Source organism: Mya arenaria, chromosome 13 (assembly GCF_026914265.1).
Source record: "Mya arenaria isolate MELC-2E11 chromosome 13, ASM2691426v1".
Taxonomy (NCBI): Eukaryota; Metazoa; Mollusca; class Bivalvia; order Myida; family Myidae; genus Mya; species Mya arenaria.
This window is the reverse complement of record NC_069134.1, coordinates 358,225-379,301: the sequence shown is the minus strand read 5'-3', so window position 1 is coordinate 379,301 and position 21,077 is coordinate 358,225. Positions and strand designations below refer to the sequence as shown.

Sequence of the window (21,077 nt, the reverse complement as noted above, 5' to 3'; positions counted from 1 at the left end):
AAGAGGGTACATGACCAGCCTGACACTCCTACTGTGCCTAGCCATCTTGACATTTATTTTCACCCGTCCATTTTCTTTACTGTAGGACTAAAAAATAGAACCAAGTTTTATCACTTCTACAAATCTATCTTTACTTTGAATTTAGAGAGGAATGGTGACACCTTCTCTACCTATGCCAACTCTGTTGCGAGGTCAACAAGTGGATATCCAATGTACCAAAACCTTTTCCTCTTTTCCCCTTTAAAAGCCAGTACACTGCTGTCAAATTTAACAAAGATATTTTGCATCTTCCTAGTGGTTCAAACAAGAGGACAGAAAAACAAGGCAGCAAATAACAAGAGCTGTCCGTAAGATGCTCAACTATTACGCTGCTTTGACTACATGATACCCAGTACACAACTGACTACAATGCATCTGCAAATCTCAAAGAAAATCTTGAAACACAATGTGAGCACATGCATTTTAAGTATTACCAATCTAAGTCAAACAAAGGCCATGCGGTCAACTAGTTAATGTGCGTACGACAAAATATCACGGATTTCAGTTTAATATAATGGCAGTGTTATAAATCAAATGATATTCTTGTTACAACGAAATATCGATCAAACAATATGATCCATAGCAGGATAGGGCCAATAATCAAGGCAAGGGTGCGACAATATATCCAGCAGTTCATGAATTTTCTAATATGGGGAATAACTTGTATCAGGGTCAATAATATGAACAATTTTTGAAATCTGACCAAAATTCCCAATCAGTCATTATAGAATTGCAAGAACTAGAATTACTTGAAGGACTTGTGATTTACTGAAGCAGCAAGTAACAGAACTTGAGAAGATAATATGTATATCAGGATCAGTTTTGCTCTGCAGTGAGTTTACCAAGTTGATGTGTATTTACTTAAAGCCAATCATAAAATGAAACATTATCAGAAATCAAAATACCTACATGTAAACATGTATGATAGAACTAAAAATAAAACTAAAAATAAAAGACAAAAGTTATCATATAAAATATTTTATTTCCATCATACAATGACAACGGAAAATAGACTGTATTAAAACATCATGTACATCAATACATGTGAACTAAGAGCATGTTGAATAAAGTATGATGATGAAATGTTGATGACTGTGGAATATGACCATGAAATATGACATGTGGTAATGTTAATGTAACATGGCAATAAGGATTTATTTCTTCACAGATAATACAAAAATTACATAGAATATTGAACCCCTTTTGTTAGAGAAAACATAAAACCCTGTTATGAACAAAACATATCTTAAAACGTTAAAAAAAATGAATAAAAGAACTTTAAACTAACATATTATACTATGAAAACAAAAATAATAGTTAATTGATAACAAATTGTGAAAGTGATAGAAGTATAATCTTGTATAATGTACAAACTTGTAGCACAAATTGTTTCAGATATATACAATGCATTAACATGACCATGCAATGTGATGCAAAACTGACCATGAATTGCTGAATTATATAACTTTAATGTACAAGGGGGCTAAATAAACCATGAATATATCTCCAATTGGCAATATAAACCATGGAGAAATCTCCAGTTGGTAATATAAACCATAGAGAATTCTCCAGTGGGAAATATATTTTCACATATTTACTATTAATATGTTTTTCCTTTTCTACTTTTTACACAAACTGCCTTTTACAAATACTTCCCACATGTAAACCATTTACAAAAGCAGACCCAACAAAATGCCTTTAGTGAGATACATTTCCCAATCGTATTTATAAAACACATACACAGACCGACCAACATATCTATAACACATTCATGATAATGACAATACACGAAGAACAAGGGTCGTTGCCATCATCATCTTCTCTCCCGGTGCCTCTCCCGATGTCGTTCCCTGTCGGTGTCCCGATCCCTATGTCGATGTTCCCGTTCCCGACTGCGTTCCCGTTCATCGCGGTTACGGGGGGCGTGACCCGTTGTTCTCCTCAAGAAATCCTCCACATCACGGTCATACTGTACACAAACACAGGGAAATAATAACTTTAAGATGCAGTGAGCATTCAAATCACAGTAAAGAGGAAAATTGAGTTAATAAATGTGTCAGATTGTGAAAAACAGATTTCTTATCAATGTGATACATTTATATTTGTATTTATAAATACAAAATGTCTATAAATTAAACTTACATCCCCAGAAGGCTTGTATCGACTGGCATACTTTTCGTACTTCTCAAATGTGTCTCGACTTGACTGGAATAGGTAAAGTACAAAGATGTTACTGTCATATATAAAATAGAAACATCACTGTCAGTTATGAGTCTTTTAACATAAGATGTATCTCTGTGGTGATACATTTAAGAGTTTTAATTTAAACTTTAAATTAAAAAACAGAAATAATATATTTATCTCAAAGTACACATTGTAATTATGTTGTTGGTTGTGCACTAAGTCTTGTATCCTATTTATAAGTTATTTAATACAGCATTTCTACAAGCAAGGTTGTCCTGCCAGTGGTGTGGTTAGTGTACACACTTCTCACCTAGGCATTCATGGTTTAATTCCTGGCTTGGGCACAGTGTAGTTTGGATAATGGTCACCAAGCTGGATAATTGGGTTACCTACAGTTACTCTTGTTCCCCCCACAAGACAACACTCTCATGTTGTGTTATCTTGTCAGAACTTGTTTCACAATTGTTGTAAAATAAGTAAGCTTAAACTAAACAACAATTATTAATAGTGATAATGTACGTACAGAGTGTTTTTCTACCCGTGCCCTTGAAGGTGAATGAGGTCGGCCATAGTCTGTGGGGGCTGCAGCCATCTGGTAGTCACGTGATGTGCTGTAGCTCGCATACTGCGCCATAGGGTCCATTGGGTATGCCGTAGGCTGGAATACCAGGGAGCAGGGCATTATAAAGGGTGGGGAAAAACACATGGAAACAGAAATATTGTGGTTGCCACTAATATCAAATTGACAACAGATAACTTACAGCTAGCCTATTAATAACACAACAGGGCATATACGAAAGTCTCTCCCAGGTATGATATCACTCCATGTGCACCATACTACCAATGCATGAATACACACTCACCATGGGTCCATATGGTGTATAGGTTGGCGGGGGTGCTGGTGCTCTATGTACAAACTCCCGCATGTAGTCGTTGTAGGACTGGAAATAAAAAAACAACATGTATACACAACCTTGTATTCTCTGTAATATTCAATAACTGTAGCCTTCTAACCAACAAGAGATGTTTGTGAAACATTATACCTCCTGAACGCTGCTTTGTCATAAATATTATTGATTGGACAAAGTTTTCATAAGACTATTGACCATGACCTTGGACCCACTGATCTAAAAAACAATAGGGGTCAAAATTTTGTTACAGGCAACCTTTCAAGTGTCATTTTTTTCCAAGTGTAATTTTCCTTGGTCAAACTGTTCAACATTTTGTGTGAAAGGTTTTCATAAGACTACTGACAGCAACCTTCGACGTTCTGACCTAAAAAAACAACAGGAGTCATCTACTGGTCATGTGCAACTTACCACTGAAGTTCCATGGCCATAGGTCTATTTGTTTTCAAGATATTGCGAACAAAATTTCAAGACTATAATAGCATTCATCTTGTGAAGGGCAACATGAAGTTTCATTATTAAACTAACGTCAAATGATTGTGCGGACAACACAATGTTCTACCAATCAACTATCCATTCAATTGACTGATGTAACCAACATTTGCACACCTAAATGTCCCTTTCTTTTAAAAAGGGGCATAAAAATGGCTGCTGATTTACCAGTAATAGATTGTTGCTTATCTTATCTGATTTATGTTTCAATAATGTAGCAAAATACAATCACTAGTACCTTCAGCCATCAGCTATCAGTACTATTGGCAGATCTATCTTCCACCTTTCATGCTCATTTAGAATGCATCCTCAACCCAGGGGTAGCCCCTCCAAAACAGTTACCACACCATAAACATTTGCAACCAAGTCCACCTTAATATCAACAGTAAGCATGCTTTCAAACCATACAAACAGGCAAGTGAAACAAACTGACATAACAAGGGAGACAAGAGTACAGTATGATAAGCCCCATGCCGTGAATTGTAGGAGTTTGAAGGAGATACAGACCTCTTTATATCGACTATAAGTTTGTCCGTAAGTGTCTTTATTGGAGACATAAGGGACAGATATGGGGGCAGGAGAATTGGACCTATAGTCACTGACATGCTGAAACACGAAAGAAAATGGACGTACATCTTTGTGTCCATAACAACATACAACCTTGTAGTGTTAGGAATTTCGTGTATATGTACTGAATAGACATGCTTTAAGAGGTGATAAAAAACAGATCAGAGTATATATGTAGAAATCATTGTGTAAAGTTAAATAAGGCACAATTCAGTGTGTAAGAAGGTCAAACAAAACAACATATTTAAAAAAAGATGCAGAGAGCAAACTACCTACAGAGTATGGGAGCTGTCAAACTCAGAATATCTTAAATTATCTGTTTAGTAAATATTTACATTACACCACATGTTTGTTAGCATTTTATAGTCACAGTGGAATTCTCAATACAGAAAAGCTGGGTTACTATAATGCAACATAATAAACACTGTGAAAGAAGATAACAATTGATTTTGAATGTTTAATGAAAACTAACATTCAATTATAAGACGATATCCTCACTGCCCAAAAGTGAATCTATGATTAATAATTAATTTTCACTGTTTCTGCCATTTTTGCCCTTTAAAAATGCACATAATCACACAGAGTGCTGGGAAGAAAAACCACTGTTGTTATGTAAATTTTGGTAATAACCCAGTGAAACCTGAGAACATGAAATTGGCACTAAACATTTTTTGCCAATGAAATGAGATAACAATGACTTAATAATTTATCACAGATCATATTATTATTTCCATATCACTGTCTACCCGTTTTTGCTTTCAGCTCAATTAGGCATTAGGCTATTGGCATTAAAAACAATTATAGTTTTATAAAATCATAATTTGCACTCGAGTTATTCCCAATGTAGTAATAATTGCAACACAAATTAACTATCGCAATTATTTTCCTTTAATCGATATAGTATTATTAAATCATAAGTACTTGTACATACATGACACATGTATATATATTAACTTATAGACTTTGAAATTCTATTTCCATTATCTTATAAATCACATGTAATTAAGTTATACAACTATGTTTTATGCATATATGTACATACTCGATCTCACTTATAAAATATGTTTATATATGTGTATGTAATGCCATGTTCAATCTCATCTTCAAAGGAGCAAATAAAGAATTCATTCTGCTTTATTCCATTGTGAACACCATTCATTCTTCAAAAAAAGTATTCTTTTTTCCAATGATTACAATGTTTTGATAAATTCTTTGCTATAAAAGAATATATTAATACCTATAAATTGCTTAAGTCTGACATTGTCTGATACCATAGTTGATTTCAGAAATCCTAATACCCACTATGTCATGGAAATGGTTACCATGGACACTTACCCCGTTGATGAATGTTTCCCTGCGTACCCCGCCCCCGCCCTGGTTGTACCTTGATGAGCCACGGTCAGATCGTCTATCACGGAAAAATCCTGAAACAGTTTGATGTTTTGTATATAAAAGTATGTGTAACAAGAAAGGCATTCCATGGGACACACTTGCTGTATGCATACAGATCATGAGATTTCATCACTCTTTACAGGATCAGGATAACTCTTCACTAAATTGCACACATAAGGGATCTTAATGCAGTCAAACACTGATATCCATATGTCCCCACACACTCCTAATATTTTCCATTCAAACAAATGCTGAAATCTGTCCACTTTATGTCTTGAAATCAACAAAATTATTTTTGTATTATTCTTGGAATGATGACTTTTGGCCCTCAATAACTTATCAGATTTCCACAGCTAAATTATACACTTTGAACAAACTTGATGGAGAATCACTGATCATACTAGGCTTCCTATTAATTATTTTTGGCCAAGGCTGTCATTAAGAAGATGCCATATAACCGTATAGAGACCAACATGGAGGACCATGCAAGTCATTAATTTCAAGATTTCATGATTGTCATACAGAGAAAACAAGCTTTGTATGTGAGTGGCAATGCATCCAGCAGCAGCATTTATGAATCACTATGGCTTGAAGACCTAGCCTGCAACGAATGTAACGTGTTGAATTTCGTTGAAATAGTTTTTAAGGAAATTATTTTAGTGAAGCAATTGTTTAGAACAATATGTGACATGGTGTGGAGCTACAGTAATGATCGTAAGTATGCTAAAAAATGTGTTTATTACGACATGAATTTAAACATCTGTTCATACGAGTACAAATAAAAATTGTTATCAAGGCATGCCTTTACTTTGATCCATTAACAGAACAATTGTTACGACCAAATCGAAGATGAATGCTTAACCTGTCTATTTTATCCTACGCAGTGACCCCCCATTACAAGCCTAGTGTTTTACAATGCAAAGGGAAGTGAGTGTATCAAGTGGTGTATCTAAAAAAAAAATGTTTTGTGTTTACAATAAAGCTTATCATGTATGAACATGTATGTTTTCAATTTAATGTGCAAGTCAACTTAAACAATCATCATTACACTGTACTGAATGAAACCTCTAAGATGTTAATTTATATTATCATATAAAATGGATGGTAAATAGGGCCTCTAAGATGTTAATGTATATAATCATAAAGAATCGATGGTAAATAGGGCCTCTAAGATGTTAATGTATATTACCATAAAAAATGGATGGTAAATAGGGCCTCTAAGACATTAACGTATATACCATAAAGAATGGATGGTAAATAGGGCCTCTAAGACATTAACGTATATACCATAAAGAATGGATGGTAAATAGGGCCTCTTAGATGTTAATGCATATTATCATAAAGCCTTTGACTTTGTTTCAAACTAGAATGAACCAAACTTGAATGTGTCATAGAGTCTATAGCAACAAACAGTCTGACCAATGTTCCTGAATACTGGAATGAAGTGTGGCTTGGTGACCTATTTTAAGTAAAACCTATATATGGAATTGACGCATTCTTACAAATTTTCATAAAGATCATCATTTAATAGTTAGAAAATGCAGCCACTGGAGTGTTTCCCTTTTTTTTTTCTTTTTCTTTTTAAATAACCTCCTTTTTGACCAGACCTTAACAGTATTTAATCTTGAACTTAAGTTATAATTCCAATGAATATACATAATGACCCAGTTCCATGAAGATTGAGAATAAAATGTTGCTTCAAGGATATTATTGAGGTAAGTACTCTGGTTTTTGACCAGACATGACCTATTGGGACCTATGATTCATTGACATGAACTCTGACCCAAGTTTATTTTAGAAAGAGTAGAACACATGGCTGTTTGAGTGAAGCAAAAAGTTGATGACAGGCAACACATGGCAGTAACTTTGCCATAAACAATCTCATCTAAATTCAATACGCACAAGACCATATGAACAAAAATGACTACCAATCCTTCCCCTCTTACCTACCTATCTTACTAATGTTCTGTGACCTTTATGAAATGTTTCTGAAGTTTTTAAGCAACAGACAATGTATGGACACTGAGTGGAACATTTCCTTGCTTCATATATCTCTGACCAACATTCTGTAGCTACAGGTGAGGTTGTGGCAGTTTGTGTGGTTCATGGATCAGCTTAATCAATTAATAATTTAAATGAAATCATATGAATTGAGAGTGTGATAAATGCACAAATCTTGTACGTCCCAACTCTCCATACCTCTATCTCTGTTTCCAAAGTCAGGTCGGCTTCTTTTAGCCGGAGGTCCAAAATCTCTTCTTATATCAGGCCGCCTTCTTCTGAAATTGTTGTCATGCAGGCAACCAGTGAAATCATGACATCTTAATTTCTATCATTAACTTTTTTTGACAAAGAAATCATCACAAACTATAAAACAAGGTTAGAAACACTATACAAAACAGAACTCTACAATGTTTCAATTGTTTTCTCACATTTCTGATGTATTCTGATGCAATTTTATTCACTTAAAAAATGTTTGCCTTTTAACAGCTAAAGGAAATTAACAATCTCAAATTGTTGAGCTTTACATTTCCTTATCTTTTATCCAGACAGTCGTGTGTCCAATGCATAAATGACCTTGACAAAACTAAATAACTTGGAACTGATTCATATGAAACTTCAATTCTTCAACAAAGGTTAACTAACAATATTTATCCTTAGCCATATAAATTAAGAAAACACGATCTGGCAACGAGTTCTTGACAGTAAGAACTATTCCATTTTAACATTCTAACCACCCCAGGAAGGCTAAATAACGAATAGGGAGGTTCCTGTTTTACTCCAAGTTTAAACAGGAGAGTCATGATGGCCCTAAAATGCTCACCTGAGTAGAAGATTTAAACGAGTTTTTTTAAGAGTAAAATCATTCTTAAATTATTATTGGCTATGCAACAAGGGATTAAACTATGATCCAGTATTGTTAAAAGGTCATCGAAGCACAACATTGATATTTGTTTTCAAAGCGGTACACATGGTCCAAATTTCATTGCTGTAGCTTTAAACATAGGTCAAAAGGTCAAAGTAAGGCTCATCGGAGTACAAGATTTGTTTGCCAAACTGCCTACATGGGCTAAATTTCATTGCTGTAGATTCTTAAATAAGAAAGTAGGTCAAAAGGTCGCACTAAAGTCATCCAAGCACAGCATCGATTTTTGTTTGAAAAACTGTACACATGGTCCAAATTTTATTGCAGTAGCTTCAAAATTCAAGGTCAAAATGCCACAGTAAAGGTCATCTATGGTCAACATAGATATTTGTTTTCAAAACTATACCCAGGGGCCAAATCTTATTTTTGTAGCTCTAAAAAAACATAGGTCAAAAGGTCACAGTCAAGGTCTCCCAAGCACAACATCGATATTTGTTTTTAAAACTGTACACCTGATCCAAATTTCATTGCTGAAATTTCTAATTATTAAAGTAAGTCATAAGGCCACAGTCAAGGTCATCAAAGGACATCATTGATAGTTGTTTTCAAAACTGTTCATATGGTCCAAATTTAATTGCTGTAGTTTCAAAGTAAGAAAGAAGGTCAAAAGGCGTGGGGCCAGCTTTTACACCATGGGCCTAACATGAAAGAACTTGGTAGAGGGCCATCATATGATGCTATATAACAAATATGAAAGGTCTGGGCCATGTGGATTAAGAAAAGATGATTTTCAAAGTTCTCCCTTATATAAGTATATAGGAAACTTGTGAACCAAAGGGCGTAGCTGTTTTGTCCCCTGTTTTCATAACTTCTTCATCATCAATTCACAAATCCTGATTGAAGTTATTATTATATTGATATATTGGCTTTCGTATATTAACGCATGAATTGGTTATTTTGGGCAAGTAAGATTGTGTTTGGGCAAGTGTTTTTCATTAATTACTTGCCGATTGGGAAAGTGCTGAAAAAAAATTAAGGCACAGACTGCAAAACATAAAGGGTCTGGGCCTAGTGGTTTCAGACAAGAAGATTTCCTGACACGAGTGTAAGAACTTTGTGACCCCCGGAAAAGGGCCAGTATTGACCCCAGGGGCAAAATCTAAACAAACTTGGTAGATGACCACAAGTCATTGTAACACATCAAACAACTGAACTCTAGGCCCAATGGGTTTTTGTCAAAAAAATTTTTTACAAGTTTTTCCTATAGATTGCCATGAGAGTTTAGTGAAGATTTACGTTATTTGGCCAGGCAGCTTAGGAAGATTTTGTTAGAAGCATTTCTTGATGGACATCAGACAGACAAAATGACCATGGAAAAAGGACAGTTCAATATTTGACAGTGCCTCCCTTGAGTGTGTTGTATGCTAAAATGGAATAGAACCAATAGAAAAGCAGCATTTGTTATGGCTAGAAAAGCAGTTGGTTTGGCTGACAGGTTACCCTGACAGTTTTTATTGATGTTTTAATTAGATGCATATATCATTTCAAGTGTTTTATTAAATCTGGAGTTTTCAGACAGTGAAACTATAACAAAACTTCGGCCAAATTCAGTGAGTAACTATTGAATTTGAAGGCAAGTTACATGTTTAAGTCCAACATGCATTTTTACACCGAACTCCGGTGGTTGAAATTTCCACAACCTTGCGCAAAATCTTTTGATTTTATATGCCAGAGCATGTTGAAATATTGGAATGCCTAGCACAAGTTATAAATCAGTAAAAGTAAGAACTGCTTGTCCAACCATGGTATGGGTTAGTTAGCTGTTTAAACCATAATAACATTTTGAAATTATACAAAAACAAATTGACAAATATGTAAAAGTAGTGATACTTCAAAATGTCACTATGATGTAAACAGGATGTCCACATGTTAATGCTCTTAATAATACAATTTTAAAAGTATTGACAGCATAATATGCATGCAAAAAAATGGCCACACTGAACAGTAAGGTTGACTTTATGTAATCGGTCAGAAATTTTGAGATACAAATTAACACTAATTAGATAGAAAACGCAATACCATCACCTTGTCAACCATGTATTTGGCCTGAATTCAGATACTGACATATTTTTCTGTCAATACTTTTCTGAAATCTTACTTTTATAAATGATATGAACTCTGAAAACCGTATTTCAATGATGATCAGGTAATCTAAAAAAAAAAAACAATTTGGATGTCCTTTCTTCACAATTACAATGTATTTTGTATGTAACAACCAGTGATTTTTATCAGTAAAATCTCAGAGTTCATACCAGCATGTGTTCACTAGGCTTGTACAGACAAATTCAGTACCACAATCTTCCAAAAGATAATACTAAACTGAAATATTTCACTTCCCTTTTACTTTGCACAAGCCTAGCTTAGCACATAACACATGAGTATAGACCTACCGTGGTGTGTCAATACAAGTCCAGTTAGCAAGTAACGCTGCACAGGGCTAGTGGTCTAAGTTTTTATCATATCCACTGCTGGATACAAGTGTGACTATAGCTAACACTAGGCACAGTTCATATAGGAATATTCCACGCACACCCACATTTTGTTGCAATGTGAATGTGTTGGTAGTAGAAAGACTTAAGAAATAACCACACAAAACAGAAAGTCCACAGAGAAAAAATAAACACAAGTCCTTGTTGGAATTAACTTGAATAAGTGGCAAGTCCATTATTCCTTCACTGCACACAACATATCTTGAGCATTGATGGAATAGTCCATTTGGGAAAAAAGACACATTACCTTAAAGGTCCGTTACTATTTTCAAGATTCTTATGTGGTTATTTAACGGCAGGAATTATTCGATAAAATCAGCGATATTAAACAGGTCTCTGACAAAATACTGCATGCACACTACATCAACACCGTAAAACGTCCGCATTTTCTAACTTCCATATCCTATTTAGAAGAGATAGAGTCTCTTGATTGATATATTTTGTTATCAACAGTTCATGAGCGTCCCTCCCCAATCACTATCTCATCTTACACGATTGATATATTGGTTGACTTATTCTCAACGATCTTTTAAACTTAACGTCCGGGTATCTAACGAGCACCAATGCATTCCGGCAACAACTGTTGCTGAAATATCCCAATTACATGGAAATATTATATATCAACTTACTCATTCCGATATATCTTGTATTACTTACCACTTCACAAACCAAAGTATTAGTTTAGGGTAATTCAACGGACCAATTTAATATTAACTTTAACTTTCTTATATACGATAATTCACACCGTACTCAAATATATTGCAAACCACTTCTTTATCACACCAATTTTGTTTAAGCTCATAAAAGTGGAGCTCTAACCTAAAATCCCCTCTTCCGCGGAATGAATCTCTTCCTCGATTGGAGCGGAAATTAAAATCTCCTCGCCGTGCATTTGTTTTCCTTGCTTCACGCACTATATCATTCAAATCCACGTTATCATCTGATGGGAACAACTTGCACAATGCTTCACCACAACGGGGCTCTATTTCCTGAAACAAGCAAACAAGGTTAAATACACGCCTATTTTATGATGTTTATTTGTATTGTGTTTATGAGGTCAAAAAGAGATTTTTTTTAATTTGTTTCTTTTATTTTTATACCAATAACTTTTAAGCTGAAATATGTGAATGAAACAGCCAGCATTTCCCTCCCTGTATCACCATTAGTGATCAGTTTACACAATTACCTGCCCATCTCGGCCGATCTTGACGGGGCGGTTTTCATTCCAGGGATTGTGTAAGTGTGTGGTCTTAGTAAAATCCAGCTCACGTCTAAAACAGAAGCAGCAAAAGCAAGCGGTAAAAAGATATTGGAGTACACAGAAAGCAATGTTTGCACACATTTCAAAGGCCACAAGTTTACTGCATTCTTTTTAACTGAGTGACTGAAGTGATCTGATACTACAAATCGGTTATCCCACGGTTGAGACAACCGATAGTTTCCCATGACGTTATTTAACTTTGGTAAAGATTGGATAAGAACAAAAGGTAAAATGGAAACTTTCAGAACACTTGCTGCCCAAATGAAGATGATTCCACAACTAGTTCTTTAAAAAAAAACGGTGATAAAAAACATTACTTTTATTTCATTTAATTTTTCTTGTTTCTAAAAAACTTGTACTCATGTTACATACGTACACGATTAAAATAGGCAACTTTCAAAACTTTTCTAGACACAAATACAACTTAATTGTGCTTTTTATAATTATTTTTGTTTTCAAGAAAGGTAAATCCATCAACAGGTAATTAATTAGGGAGAGGAAGTTTGTACCTGCTGATCCAATCCAGCTTGAAGACGCCACTGAGAGCCTTTGGGCTGAGTCCCGGTGGAAGGACCCAGCGGATTGGAGGGTGATCCTTTGTCGACATGGCAGCAAGTCTGGCACAACCTACAGTAGAGGGGAATTGAACTTATATATGTATAATGGTGTAAGATTGGAGGAAATCAGTAGTAATAAATTTATAAAATGAATTTGTTATAAGTTCATAAAAGAGTGGTATTGTGTTTCCAAAGAAAATTTGCAGTGACTGATAGGACTATATTAAGACAAAAAGCCAATCACTTTTATCTGACAAATACTGAACCAATATTAAGAAGAGAAATACATGCATTTTCTTAAGCATATTTTACCTTTAATTTGTTAAGTGTTTATGTCCGGACTTACCTTGGAATTTGCCACTTTCCCGAACTGAGAATACCAGGATTACATTATCACACTCCTGAAAGGTGAAAACTAGAGAATAAGTTTCATACAAACCTATATTTATAACACTAGCTTAAAGGGGAATAGACATTCAAAGAACTGTGCAAGGTTTACAAAATGGCACTGATAATTGTTGTGTTGTAAAGTAAGTATGTACCTTGTAAGCCTGGTTGAGTCTGGCCTCATTTTGTGGCGGTGTTGACCACACACACTTGGCCTTGGCCAGGGCAACGTTCTCGTGATTGTTGCTCTTGATAAGGTAGTAGCGGGCATTCTTGAAGAAATATTTTAATTTCTTCTTGCGCGCTGAAAATGGTACTAGTTTATTTAGCATGTTTATCACAAGAAAACTCTTATTCTTATCATTGATGAGGCTTTTTTGATTTTTGAATTTACTTTAAAATGTGAAGTTGTACAAGCAGTCGAGTATCACCTTTCTCCTCGTCCTCTGCTGTCGTCTTGCTTCCCTTGTCACTTTGCTCGTCCCCAGACTTTTCCTCCTCTTCCTCCTCATCCTCCTCTTCTTCCTCCTCGGAGTTTCGGTCCCACTCTATTGGGGAGATGGCCCGCCCGTCTGACGACTTCCTTTTCCTGCCACGCCCACCTTCCTCCTCACCTTCACCGTCGGACTCTGAAACAACAACGAGTACTTTAAAATCCGGAGATAAATAAAAAAAAATTTATTTTATTGACATAGTTTGATGATTATTAAGAAATCTACATCATCTTTCTTTAATGTGAAGGGAACATGCATGTTGTGTAAGCCTTACAAGCCAAACAAGATGAAACAAACCACAATACACATATTTGTACTGGATAATTGAAATTAAACAATATTCAACGGAGTTCAATAGACAAAATCATAAAAGCATATAAAATTACGCTAGAGAGAAGCATTATCTACAGCAAATGAATATTTTCCAACAAGAATAGACACAGTTTAGGGTTGTTGGTTTACCAATGTCTGTGCCTCCACCAGAGATTACATCCTGGTGCTCACTCATCTCACTCTGGGCGTCGTTGTCGAGGACTTCAGGGTTGATGATCTCCTCTGTAGTTTGGTTCATGCTGCTGTCGTTGGCCTCGCTGTCGTTGTACGAGGCATCTTGCTCTAGAGGTGGAATACAGCTTGTGTCAATTGTTAGTCCTTCACAGTGCAAGAACATGTGTGTGTCCTTTAAAACACATTAGGAATTATTTAGTGTTCAGCACATGCTTTTGTTTTCCCTTTGGATATTGTTTTCAGAGTATTACTCATTTCACAACTTCTTTCAAAAGGTTTCTATAACCCTCTCCCTTTTGTTTCAGGTATTTCAGGACTATGCTTCAACAGAGTGAATCATGCAGCCATGCACAACACAAACACAGAACTGAATACACAAAAATATGTAAAAGAAGTATGATTGGGGTTTTTATTTAATGCAATAATATGGAACTCTCTGACTCTAAATAATTTCCCAAAGTGAGGACAATGATGTGAAGAGTAATTAATATATTCACACAGCATGCCAGTAATCTCAGCTGTCTGTAACACTATAGCACCAATTGTAATATTGTCAAACTTCATGTCTAAACAACAGTATATAGTTTAAGTTCTATAGAAAAGGCTCACAAAATCCATTGAAAAAATCAATTAGTTTGTCAAAATCATTTATATATTAAACTAGAGGGTAAGAGCTATCACAGTAATCATGAATACCCCCAGACAACCCCTGGAATCAGGAATGGTTAAATGGCACGATGTGGAATTAAGGTGTGCGATGTGAAAGAAATGGTTGTCCGGTTAGAGCACTCACTTCCCACCTAGGGGACGCAGGCTCGATCCCTGGCTTAGGCGCATGTGAGTTTGGTTTGTGGTCACCAAGCCTGACAAATGGGTTTTCTCTGGGTTCTCCGTTTTCCCCCACAACACAAGACCACACTCTCGAATAAAATTGTGCGAATGAGAGTGATTAATATAATGTTGTAATAACTTGTTTCACAAGCATTGTAAAATAAATATGTTTAAACTAAAGAAATGGTAGGTGCAGACTTACATTCCTATGATGCTTCGTGAGTGTAGTGGCAAAAATTTTGGTGCTTGATGAATACAACACAAGATTTTTCATACTGATTTTGAAGTCAAGGACTTTCATTAGTCTGAGAGAAATATGACAAAAATGGCAGGTGCACAACAGCCTATGCTGTACAACACACTTATGAAATTTCATATGTGTAGGTGCAATACATCTTGTGCTACATGTGACACAAGCTAAACCAAACATTTATTACTAAGTCAAGTCAGGTGCAAAACAGCCCATGCTGACCAACATACCTCTAAAGTTCCATAAATATAAAAAAACTGTATATGCTATTCCTTTGAAGCTTCATATAACACAAGATATGTGGGACAGGACATGACAAACTCAACTCCTATACAACACACAGGCATAACACAACGTATAATTGCTAAGCAGTTGAACAAAACATTCCAGCAGGTGGTGATATGAAATTAATCTATTTTGCAGGCAGTTAAGATTGAAACACTCAATTACCGTGGTCTGATGCAACCTTGTCCTCGGTCTCTTCCTCCTCTTCTGTTACCTCGGTTATAATCGTCTCCTTCCGTACCTTCTTGCCCCCCACTTCTTTAGCTACACAAAGAACATAACCACCGTCCATAAACAAGGACCCTTTTTTCTTTCTATATAACTGTATATATAAATACTTGTTCAAATGTAATCATAAAATCAGGACAGCACTTATCAGTAAGGATGACCTATCTTTCCATCACACCGGTAAATCATTGGTAAAATAAAAACTTCAGTGACTGGTCTTACCAGTGGTGACAACAGACTAAAACTGCTAATCCTCAATTCCTGTTAAGAATTTGAGAGATTCAGCTCCAAAACCTAGACCCCTGATGAAATTGTATCCAACCATTCCAACAAAAAAAGAATATTAACAAATTTGAGATAGTCTGAAATTGAAGCTGTCAATCCTGATTTCAGAATAAATCGTGTATGTTACCATCCCTGGCTTTCCAGATATATAGCATGAATGCTTTTATTAAAAAGGTCACCATAAAAAAAAACAAGAGCTGTCACAGAGACAGCGTGCTCGACTATTCCGCCGCTTTTCAATGTAAGGATTGAAACGTTTTGGCGAAACATGCATGGATCATGTTAGATTAGATTTCAATGCAATAGATGGTGTGCTGAGATATTAACATAAATGTGGTTACATGCAAAATTTTAATGAGAATTTCTAAGTCTAATAATAAAGGGCCATTATTTGCGAAATACAGTTATCTAACTACTTGGTTATTCAATTAAGTTGGGTGGTGGAATACCATTGTATAAAGTCTCAATGCAATACATCAAATAGTTGCTGAGATATTATCCTATGTGTGCTAACATGCAAGACCTTAACCAGAATTTCTAAGTCGCATAATAAAGGGGCGAAAATTATATATTATAAAAGATAGAGTTATCTTACTTGATTAAATAAGAAGGTTAAATAGATGGGAGTCTGTGTGTGAAGTTTCAATGCAATACATGATGTATTCGCTGAGGTATTGACTTAAAAAGTGGTTACATGCAAAACCTTAACCAGAATTTCTATGTTGAATAAAAAGGGGCCATTATTTGAATTTAATGCAAACTTGAGTTATCTTACTTGGTTATTTAAGTAGATTGGATGGTTGAGTACCATTGTATAAAGTCTCAATGCAATCCATCAAGTAATTGCTGAGATATTAACCTATGTGGTTACATGCAAAACCTTAACCAGAATGTCTAAGTCAAATAATAAAGGCCCATAATTTGCATTATATTCAAAAAAGTGTTATCTGGGAATACATATCTAATGTTTCAATGCAATACATGATATATTTGCTGAGATATTGACTTAAATATGGTTACATGCAAAATCTTAACCAGAATTTCTAAGTCGAATAATAAAGGGCAATTATTTTGCATTAAATGCAAACTAGAGTTATCTAACTTGGTTAATTAAGTTCTTAACCAGAATTTCTAAGTCGCATAATAAAGGCCTTTTATTTGCATTATATTCAAATAATTGTTATCTAACTTCATTAATTTAGTATCTTAGATAGTTGGGAATACATATCCAAAGTTTCAATGCAATAACTGATGTATTTACTGAGATAATGACTTAAAGGTGCTTACATGCAAAACCTTAACCAAGGTGTGACGCCACCGCCGACGCCAGGGTGAGTAGTATAGCTCTCCTTGTTCTTCGAATAGTCGAGCTAATGATAAAAGCCAACACTAGGTGTCCATCTCTTTCATTGTTCTTCCAAACTGCCTACCTTTAGCTGCCACTCGCTTGACCGCAGATTTTTTGATGGGAGACTTGGCGGGGCTGGTAATGACCGGTTCGGGCTCCTGTACTTCCTCAGCCTCCTCCACCATGGGCTCTTCCTCCTCCACCTCCTCCTTGGCCTTCTGGGCAGCAGCAGCTGCTCTCCTTGCTGCTGCTGTCTTAGCTTTCGGCTTTGCAGTCTTGGATGCTGCCTTTTTCTTCACAACTTTCTTTTCTAGAAAGAAATCATTTGTCAATGGAAAAGTGATAAGCTTATCAATCTATAATGGATAAATGACATGATTGTAAAGGTTTTTCATAAACACATTCAAATTCCTATAATGGATATTTGCACTTGTAATAAATTTGCCATTTCCATCTCCTAGAAAATTGATGAAGATGTTTTACTCAGATCTGTTGGGTTCATTATTCAAACTTTTTATTCTGCATAATGATAAATATTGATTGTGAAACTTTTCCATAGAATGATTTATACTTGTGACAGTTTTAGAAGGTGTAGTTTCAATGTTTTCTTCAGTGTTCAAATCGTCATCCACATGGTCGCCGTCCAGAATGTCGTCCAGCACATTTTCAACACCCTCACCTCAAAGAAGATGGAGTTTTGCATTAACACTGATGTTACAGACTTTGCAAAAAAAAAATGATCACACACTGTTTAACATGATATGAATTATACAAAGTTTATCCCCCACCCGAAAACCTCAGTGCTCTACCCACTGAGCTAACTGTGCAGCTAAGCTTACCCATGCAACACACACTTATTATCATGGCTTTTTCTGCCCAATTTGGGAAAAAGACCCTAGACATTTTGCGTTGTGAAAATGCCGAAATTGGAAAATTGTACATTTAAAAGAAAAAGCTGTCTAGTCTCCTGCGAATCAGGAAATGATTTAATTTAAGTTTATTTTCCCTTTAAAAGACCAAAAAAATATCAATCCTTGGGGTGTAAAAATCTATGGCAATAAATCATGACAGATAATATTTCATACTGATCTCTGAATGTGATGAAAATCAATGATTTCCGAGTTCAATTATCAAAAAAACTTTACATCACATAATTTATTAGGATGCTGAAAATGAACCAATACTGGTTAGCGTCACAAATCCAAACACTTTTTGAGGTTTTTCACAATTATCTTGGAGTGAGCTCCCAAAGAGAGTTTTGTTGTAGTAAGTTAAAATTGCGTATGAAACATCTTTGGTTAATGTGACAACATCTGTCAAAGTACAGATTCACGATCTCATCAATTTTATGTCGAAAATCGTTCATTTATAGACAGTAAATCACCCTTAAATTTATGCTATGGAGGGCACAAATACTGAGCACTTGAAAAGCGAAAATACATGGTCATACAATTATAATCATTAAGTATGCTATATTAAATAAACACTTAGCTGCAAAGTTATTTATTGTTTCCGATGTTTTTCAAAACATGCAATTCAAATGTTAAGCGTGATTTCTGTTTATAAATATCTTGAATGTAGGTTAACATAACTGCAAAACCTAAAGATGCGCGTGCGCCCTCTGTCGTCATTCCCCCATGTGCTACATTTTGATCCTTAAGCGTATAAACATTGAATGGCATTTTTTAGGGAAAATACTTAACAAAACAAGATGAAACTTCGCAAGTGTGACCAAAGCAAGCCTTTGTATTGATCTGGATAATCGAATAATCGATCACCGCAAACAAACGCGTGTTTTAGCTGGTGTTCAGGATTTGTGCCCTGTTCGGAAATGTACCGTCAACCAGTACAGGTAAAAAGACTTTCAAAAAAATAAAAATATACATATATATATTTTTTTATTTTAGATTGGGATTTTCTTCTGAAGATTGGGAAAAATATTTAATATTTTGCTTTGAGAATTGGTCCGATAGTCGGACTGGTGGGTACTATAGAAAAAGCCCTGATTATATATGTGTTTAATACTATTAATAGTAGGCAATAATATTTTCCTCGAAATGTGAATTTATAACGGAAATAATTTCAGAAGTACTGTTTCTTTAACAACTTTTAGTAACATTCTTGCAGCTTGACGAGCAAATATCTTGGTCCCCAGTAAAGGTTAAACATTAATGGAAGATAGATAAAATTGTGGCCGTGAGGATTCTCTGCGCAAGGACCGTTCACTACTTTTCGCTGGGATGGTGAACGTCACGAGTCTGCCTTAGTAAAAAAAATCGTCAAAAGACTCTTTGACGGCCATTTAGGTGGACTACATTAAGGGTAAACAAATACTAAAAGAACAATAACATGAACAGTCTAATTTTCATTACCTCGGACAAATGTAAGCTCAGAAATGTGTTGGAAAAAATACTAGTATACCTTTAGTGCGATCTAAAGAGTCTGCGCTCATTATTTAATACTAAAGACACCGTAAAGTTAAACAATTTAAAGATAATAGTTCTTTGTTACAACATCGTTTCGCATAAATTTTCCTTTTCTCGCTAAATCCCGTTCTTAAAAAAACGTTGCCCATCTATACAAACTAGTGTAGTCTAACCCAGAGTTATCTCGACGCAGTTAAAACTTTTATTACTCTATTTTTATGTAATAATGTAACGATATACTATTGCTCACTCGAAACATTATTGGTCGAGACAATGTGAGTTTTAAAATGTTCCATAACGCTTTCAAACACTCACTTGGCTCCTTGAGCAGTTTTTAGTTCCATCCACTGTAAGCCAGTTCTTATTCATAGTCACTGGACTATATGGCGTGACAGTCATCATCATTACAGAGGCGGCCAGACAAGCGGGGGGAGGGGTGCACAAGGGCCCGGTGCCTCCTCCCCAGCCCCCGATTTAACTGGCAAATGAAGTGTATTTTAACCTTAAATTGAATCGCTGAGATAAATATACCTGGATATCAACCACTGCACTATTACACCAGGTACAGTATGGCCCCGAAATAAAATTAGAAAGACGCAAGATGCATGCATGATTGTTAATTACATTCAGTATATATATATATATATATAACGCACACGTGTGGGAATAGTAATACATTTTATAGTCGGAAAATAATTGAGCTAATGTTTCTAGTTTTAACACATACCCGACGTTAAATAAAGAGTCTTGTTTCTTGTAGCTTGTATATATCTAGTACAAAGAAAACATAGAAAAGCATATGATTATTTTAAAAAGGACGAACGCTGCAAGTGCGAACTAACAACTATAAAGCAACGAGCAGATTTAGGTAAAAAACAACAACAACAAAATAACAAACATTTACTTCAAATCATTTCCAATGGGATTCCTTATAGACCATTTATATTTCCTCATCTATTTAACTTGCCATTCCGCATCACATCCACCCTGATTCATATGAATGACTACCTGCTAATTTTTTGGACCATGTTAGCTATTGACAGACTCGCTCAAGTGTCCAAATGTTAAAAAGTTTCACTGAACGTGCATTATTGTGATACCAAATGTCACAGAAATCACAAGGAATCGTGACGCATGACCCCCCCGTCAGCTGATTTAAGGCAAATGCAACATATAGAGAGGTTACTGGTGACTTAAATATCCCGAACATATTCTAGCGGT

The 21,077-nt window shown here is 35.4% G+C and overlaps 1 protein-coding gene across 4 annotated transcripts; it reads right to left on the bottom strand.

Annotated features, from left to right (window-relative positions):
• Window positions 1-1,001: 1,001 nt before the first annotated feature.
• LOC128213529 (YTH domain-containing protein 1-like) lies at window positions 1,002-19,983 on the bottom strand. 4 transcript variants are annotated; one of them, XM_052919313.1, is made up of 18 exons: window positions 19,852-19,983; window positions 18,002-18,109; window positions 17,513-17,740; window positions 15,735-15,833; window positions 14,159-14,311; window positions 13,634-13,831; window positions 13,358-13,506; window positions 13,162-13,216; window positions 12,768-12,885; window positions 12,184-12,268; window positions 11,817-11,986; window positions 7,782-7,861; window positions 5,526-5,614; window positions 4,131-4,229; window positions 3,087-3,164; window positions 2,747-2,881; window positions 2,182-2,244; window positions 1,002-2,008 (listed from the first exon to the last, which is right to left on the bottom strand). In XM_052919313.1, the coding sequence occupies exons 1-18, from the start codon at window positions 19,880-19,882 to the stop codon at window positions 1,853-1,855; spliced, it is 2,094 nt and encodes a 697-aa protein (XP_052775273.1). In that variant the 5' UTR covers window positions 19,883-19,983; the 3' UTR covers window positions 1,002-1,852. The 4 variants fall into 4 exon arrangements, with proteins under 4 accessions (XP_052775273.1, XP_052775274.1, XP_052775275.1 ...); XM_052919314.1 differs by having other exon boundaries at window positions 7,782-7,858; window positions 19,852-19,937; XM_052919315.1 differs by lacking the exon at window positions 4,131-4,229 and having other exon boundaries at window positions 19,852-19,928.
• Window positions 19,984-21,077: the final 1,094 nt, after the last annotated feature.

Excerpts from the sequence above, each read along its gene's own strand:
- LOC128213529 (XM_052919313.1), bottom strand. The coding sequence starts at position 19,882 with ATGAGCGCAGACTCTTTAGATCGCACTAAAG. Across the intron at positions 18,110-19,851 it reads CTCTTTAGATCGCACTAAAG|GTGAGGGTGTTGAAAATGTG; the intron begins GTATACTAGTAT and ends ATCTTCTTTGAG. Across the intron at positions 3,165-4,130 it reads CTTATAGTCGATATAAAGAG|TCCTACAACGACTACATGCG; the intron begins GTCTGTATCTCC and ends TTTTATTTCCAG.